The 7,145-nt window shown below is 32.8% G+C and overlaps 1 protein-coding gene across 1 annotated transcript; it reads left to right on the top strand.

Moving 5' to 3' along the window:
* Nucleotides 1-1,747: 1,747 nt before the first annotated feature.
* Nucleotides 1,748-6,739, top strand: LOC121129429 (uncharacterized). The gene is made up of 2 exons (XM_040725151.1): nucleotides 1,748-1,996; nucleotides 6,605-6,739. The coding sequence occupies exons 1-2, from the start codon at nucleotides 1,748-1,750 to the stop codon at nucleotides 6,737-6,739; spliced, it is 384 nt and encodes a 127-aa protein (XP_040581085.1).
* The last annotated feature ends 406 nt before the right edge of the window (nucleotides 6,740-7,145 follow it).

Raw genomic sequence — 7,145 nt, forward strand, 5'->3', positions numbered from 1 at the left:
ATGTTTATTATATTCTGGTACAGATATCCTTTGTGCATAAACAAGCTATAATAAACATTTCGTCATATTATCATCATGAGTGAGAAAAAAGCAAAGGTGTAGCCCATCTCAGATCTCTTTGATGCTGAAGTTGAGGTAGCTAACACTATGGAAATTGATATGTGCTCTAGGAGACTGGTTTTCAAGGAGGACAAGATGAAGGAGGATAGGCACAACCTCTCCAAAAAGTGCAAGAAATGGAGGGCACAATTTAAAGAGTGATCCAGAGTTCCTGTCGGGCTTGGACACTTAGATCATTGAGGCAAACAAAAATCCTTGGAGATGCAAATTTTTTTAAATAGATCTTTCTTTAAGTTATACTTTGAATATCTTTCTAAAATATAATCTATGATATTCCTCATCACTATGTATAATGAATAAGTTAGTTATAAGTTTTTAAAGTATGTAGAGTGTCGTTTTTCATCCTTTTTCAGCCGAATAATAGAAATATTTCATATCAAATTCAGAAGAAGATACAGAATCAATAAAAACACTTTTACATAAGTTTTATTAATCTTACTTTTAATTTGGGGATTGTTATAAGGGTAAAAATGACTTTGAAGGATAATAACCCCGAATTAATATATTCCAGATATTTAAAACTCATATGACTGAGAGAAATACTGAGATCTGTTCTGGATTCTGCGCTCACAGATAAATTCCTTTTTTGGCTTGATTTCATTTGGACAAAATGATTATTACCCAATGTAATTGTAAAAATACGCAACCCGATCCCTGAGTCAATTTCGTTTGTATTACGGTTTCCAACTCTCTGAAAAATAAATATGAGACACCTCATTGGCATGGTTGACGGACCCAATTGCTTTCACCTTTCCATGCACGGTGATTTTATTCTGTTTTTTTTTATAGCTATTTGACCCTCAATTGAATTACATACATATTTTTGAGTGACATGAACACATGTAAAATAAATTATTATCCAGCAATTCACTTTAACAATAAACAAAAGATCAACTGAATAAAAAAAATCTTAAACAGACACCTGTGTCTTTTTTAATGTTCCTTGAATTGTTTGGATGGAGTTGCGAGGATTATGCATAGGTAAAAATTATATTGTTACAATTTCTCCAACGAATCTTGGACTCTAGTGTGAAGTCCATATATATATATATAAAGTATATTTCTTGCCTTGGCGCAAAACTACGCACATCAGTTAGTCCGGAACGTTGGAGAGGAAGAGGGCCTCCTTCAAACGAGCCAGACTGGAAATGGATGAGTTAAAGAAAAAAGGCCCAGATCAATCCCTTCAAGTTGATTAGGGGCCATGCAAGAGATCTCTGGGGTTCACAAAAGGCTATCTAGAGATTTATCAAAAAGTTGGTGGAAAGAGGCTTGTGAGGGGGAAAAGGCCACTTTTGATACCAGCAATGGAATACACCTATTTTCTCCGTTGCAAGAATCATTTAAATGAGTCTATTAAGTTCTTTTACACACTATTTTGATACTTTTGGCCCATATGGTGCCCTGATACAAACCTCTTGAACTACATCTTTTGTTTGGATGTTGAGGTGATGTCCTGCAGTGTATGTCATTCAAACATCGAGTCCCTCAAAGCCATTGTCAACCAGCTCTGTGACACTGAGATCAGTTTACACTTGATGTGTTTAGAAAGATAAAATTTCGTACTTAAAAAACTTAGAGTGGTGTGTGATTGTTTGACTAAGTATTGTTTAAGTGCATGCCAAAGATGGAAACCAGCAAAAAGAAAACATGCCATATTTTACAGCTCTTCTTCGATAAAGGGGTAACCGCAAGCCAGGGAGCTGAAATTGTGAGATTTGTAGATGATCCTGATACTGTAACATCCCATCACTTGGTATTTTGGTTTTGTCGATTCTGTTCTAGTAATTTCAATGTCAAAGATGCATCACGCTCTGGAAGGCCAAATGTCGGAAATGTGGGCAACATAATGGAAATCATCAAGTACAAACGTCATGTAAGCTCTGTTTTGATTTCCAAGGAGATAAATAAAAATTTCGTTTGAAAATAATATATTTATTTTTACTACAACCTATGATATGAACAAATTAAACTTGAAGATGTTTAAAAATATATTTAAAGTCAATTTTTTTATCGCCTATCAGGCATCTTTATCAAAGGATTGTGTGCAAGTATTTCCTCTCTAATGACAACCTTTAGTGATATCTTGTATCGAAATTACTTAAGTTCATTCTCAGTAGGGAATAAAACATCCATAAAACTACATTAATATTTTTAATTTATATACCATTTACAAACATATGTGTATAATCACCATTAAATAGTTTTTTAATTGAACTCGAGAGGCATTAAATTGACCTTACTTCACTACTATTAATCCATCATTAAGCCTAATTAAAAAATAAAAAGAGACTGTCACAACAAAAGAATCAATCTTAACTAAAATAGAGAAAAATACACCATACAATTTTGAGGGAATTCGCCTACACATCGTTTCAAATAGAAAACAAAATTAATTTATGAAACCTTATTATTATAGATATATCTGGAAGGCTTACATAGGTGGCTATTTATTTAACTTTTATACCTACAAGAATGATATTAAAAAAACAAAACAAAAAACCCATTATTATATGTGTAATGTGTAGGTCGGTTTGTTTTATGACTGTTTTCGAATTTTGATTATTGTTTGGGTAGTAAAGTTGTCATGTGGTACGGCAATTACCTTTGCAAAAAAAATTTGTGCCACAATATCATCTGTAGGTCACATATATCGGTAGTGATGTAAATCGGGTGATTTTTTTACTCGTCCTTTTTTTTTGGAATTGGTAATCTGAAGAATGAATTTTCTTTTCCTTAACAGTTGTTATTATTATTGAATTCCTTTCCTAAATAGATTCAATTATATTCAAAATCTGGTCGAACATTTGTGTTGTGTTTAGTAAATAACGCTACTTAGTAACGAAAGTAACGGAGCAGAGGAAGAGTTAATAAAGTAGACGATTGGATTGGGTGTACGATCATACACTGTCTTATATTTTACAAGGTTTACTATATAAAAGGATGTACATAAACTATGATGATAAAAAATATATATACAAGTTGACACTTCTTGCTAAAAAGGTACATTTATTGACTATGGTTAAAAAGTAATCCCTACGTCATGTTAATAAAAGTAAACAAAAGATGGTGATACCTAACAGTTTGATTATAAAAAACGGAGTGTATCCCTGAGGATTTGTTGCAGAGTTATAGTCGTAAGTCCTTGTTGGACTCAGAGTAGAATTGGGGATCGATATCGGAGTAATTCTAGAATATGTCCTTGTATATATCATTTTCTCCTTCCTCCCTTGTCACAGCTAATTGTAGCTGATTTAATGAAACGTCATGAGTATTATTCTCTCTCTCTCTTCAAATTGTCTGGTTTACCATGTTGATTTTCAGTTTCCATTTTTTATCATGTCCATTGTACTCGGGATTTTCATCACTACATATCGGTGTAAGTTTGAAGAAAAAAAAACGTGTGCGGCCATTTTGCCAAACGGAAGCATTGTCGAATGACTATATTTCCAAATGAACAGTTTTCAGAATGGCCACATTGTCGAAAAAAATAATAAATATATTTATGATATTATGAATTATGATACCCCTTCATTTTAATCCAATTTGAAAAGATAAAATATTTAATTATTTGCGTCAAATTGCAATAATGAAGATTTGATTGATTAATAATGTATTGAGTAATTTCATTATAAGGATGCTTCAAGAGTTGGCTCGAACCGCTATTAGAACCGTTGTAACAAGACTCTTGAGAATCGTCCAATAAATCATGGCGTTACATCGCTAACACTGCTTCTTGTGTAGTGTAAGTGTATTGTTCAATATCAAACCCATCTTTATAATTATAGAGTAAGAGGCTCAAATAGTCGTACTTTTTTAAATGTTTCTTTAATTGGTCAGATGGAGTAGCACTTATTAAGTATTAAAAAAAAATTATAGTTTAACATTGACAGGGTTGATCTTATCTAGTAGTACAAACTCTATCATTTTTAATCCGGAATGATATTGCTGTAAATCACAGAGGAGGACAAGAAGACATCTTATCTTTGAGCAGCACAATCTCAGACGGTTAGAAAAAGCAAAGAAGACTCTAAATTTTCTCGAGGCAAACAAAAATTCGGACAAAGTTTTACTCTTTTCTGATGAAAAATATTTAGCGTTGATGCCACTTTAAATAAGCAGAACAACCGCTACGTCACAAACGAATATCAAGATAGCCATTCAGTCTCACAGAGACATGTCTTCAGAGCAAAAAAATCCAGACGGAACCATGATCTTGGACGTTGTGGAGTCTGTCCTCTCATTTATATAGAGAGGAAGCAGTGGCACAATGTAGATGCTTACATCAAACTTTTGGATAAGAAAGTACTACCTTGAAGTATAGGAACAACTTTTTTTTAACTCAAAACGGAGCTTCGTGTCATCACGCCACTAAGACCTTCCTGAAATACAAATTTCCTGAATTTTGGAACCGCAACATTTGGCCATCCTCTCTCCAGACATGAACCCCTTGTACTTTTAAATCTAGGTGCATTTGGAGGAGATGGTGTGTTCGACTCCTCACACGATAGTCCAACCTCTAGAGGCTTCCATCAAAAAGGAGTGGACCAAGCTCAAGACTACCTACATAGTCAAGGTCTGCGAGGGATTTAGGCCTCATATTGAGACAATTATAAGAGTTGAGGGCTCTAATATTCAATAAAAGTTGTGCCCAATACTATTTTTAGATGATTTTGTTAAATAAATGTCATTACAAAACCTTTTTTTTAAACTTTACTATGGATACATTGAAAAAAATAAAAGTGTATCACTAGATAAGATCAACCCTGTACTTCATCTGAATTATCTTTGAAGTCCATAAACATCAAGCATTTTTTCTTTTCTAGGAACGACAGAAACTCGAACCTACGCATATTGAGTTACAGATAATCTCTCTCTTGTTGCTCCCTATAATAACATTAGAGAAAAGCTTTATAAGTACTTTTTATAGCTTAGACTGATAAATATCTAAATATTTGTATGCAAAAATAACGAGCAATGTTTTTTTAGTATCTTTATTGACGAAATAAATAATACTTGTTTTTTTCAAACTGAAGCACCAATTCGTGCGACCTAAAGATGGCATCTTAGAATAATGGAATTTTGCATCAATTATTTTCTTACCACATGACAACTTTTCCGCCCAATTGTTAAGAAAATTTGGAAACAAGTTTAAATACAAACCACCCTAGGTTGTACAAAAGTAATCCCTGAGAACAAAGAAAGGTGGAGAATTCGATGTTTTTTAAATATGATTCACATAATTTATACAACTAATTAAAAGTTTATTTCTATTTTCTTATATTGGATATTGAATCTATTATATTGTATTTTTGTTTCAGTAACAACTCTTAATATTAACATTATATGGAAACAATACAATTGTATATAAAATGAACATTAGTATCGACTTAATACGTATGTATTAAACATCTTCTGTATTTAATGAGGTTATTTCGAAATTTATGAGGGGCTAATCGGGATATGGAATTGCAAAATTTATCTTGTTATTTATTTATTTATTTTTTTGAAAAAGAAAAGAAAAAAGAGATCATTATTATAAAATAGTTTCATCATTGGTGGTCAAATGTTTTTAAAAGAGATATAGATTATATTTATTTGTGATTAAAATATCGTGTTTGCTTTTTTTTGGTAGTGATAAACACTTCTAAGCTTTATGACCCTTCTACTTTATACAAAAAAAAAAAAAAAAAACCTTGACGGATTGAAATATTAAGATGCCACACTTTGATCTTAATAGAGGTGTGTAAGTTTAAACTCTTGGGATCCCGGGATTTATCTTGCTTTACACCTAAGAGAAGTTCACATGAACTATTTAGAGAGCGGGGACCAAAACCTTAACATATAATTACAATTTTATCCCCACTATTTTTAATTAAAAGGTTCCATTGCCCAACCAAACAACAGCTGAAACAAAAATAAACCAATTTCATTTTTATGACAATTTTCTACTTGTAAAAATTTCGGAGCAACAACAAAAGAGGCCTTGGATATTAAATCTAGCCGAAAATCAGTTAACATTGGTGGAAGGAGCTACAACGATGGCACAACAAAATTAAAACATAAGCCAAACGTGCTCAATAATGTCTTAGACGTTTGCTTGAGCAACTTGAGGAACAACAAGGTGACTATTTATAAAGGTAAGATAACAAGGATCTTCTAAGGCAGTTTGATTGGCGTTAGCTGACTCAACTAACGTTGTGACATCACTATTGCAGCAGTTCAAATAATTTCATTGAATTGAAGTGCACTAATTTGGACCTGTTCAGCAAAAATTACATCATTTCGAGGTTGAAAGCTTGTTTGTGCCATGCTCTGCTGTCCCAATCCACGGGATGCCCTGCATTTTGCATTTCCTCCGAAAAATTTGATGCTTCAGCGTCTTGGGATCTCAGTCTGCAAGTGAAAAGATCCAATTAATATTAAGAATGCTAAGATTTGTGATAGGCATTTTACATCTAATGATTTTGAGCGGAATTTCCAGGCTGAGCTTCTGGACTTAAAGGCCAGGAAGAAATTAAAAAGTGATGCGGTCTCCTCACCCAATATTCCCTTTGCTTCTCCCAGTTCAGATGAACCCAAATCCCCCAGAGATATTTCCCTGGATTTTATTGTTTAAAAATTTGCTTCCTAATATCACTCTCAAATTCAATTACCTGGGAAATGAGAGACTACAAGGTGCAAGTTTGTACAATTTTGCTAGCAAATGGTACGAGTTACATCCAAAGAATCAGATGAATAATATTAAAGAAAGGATTAACAACACTTGGCATTACAATTATGTCATAATTGAATATTCCATGAACTATGGATATATTTATGGTGTCATTACTCACTATTTTAATATATATATATACAAAAATATAAGTACTCTGTGGCATATTTTTAATTGTAAATGCCCAGAACACATAAATACTAGTGATGGGACGAGTCCAAATAAATCGCAATGTTAATTCCAATTCCCTCATATTTTCAATAATAGCTAAAAATACTAATTCACTATCAGGGGGGTCCACATAATTATA

This window comes from Lepeophtheirus salmonis, chromosome 14, assembly GCF_016086655.4.
Source record: "Lepeophtheirus salmonis chromosome 14, UVic_Lsal_1.4, whole genome shotgun sequence".
In the NCBI taxonomy this organism is placed as follows: Eukaryota; Metazoa; Arthropoda; class Copepoda; order Siphonostomatoida; family Caligidae; genus Lepeophtheirus; species Lepeophtheirus salmonis.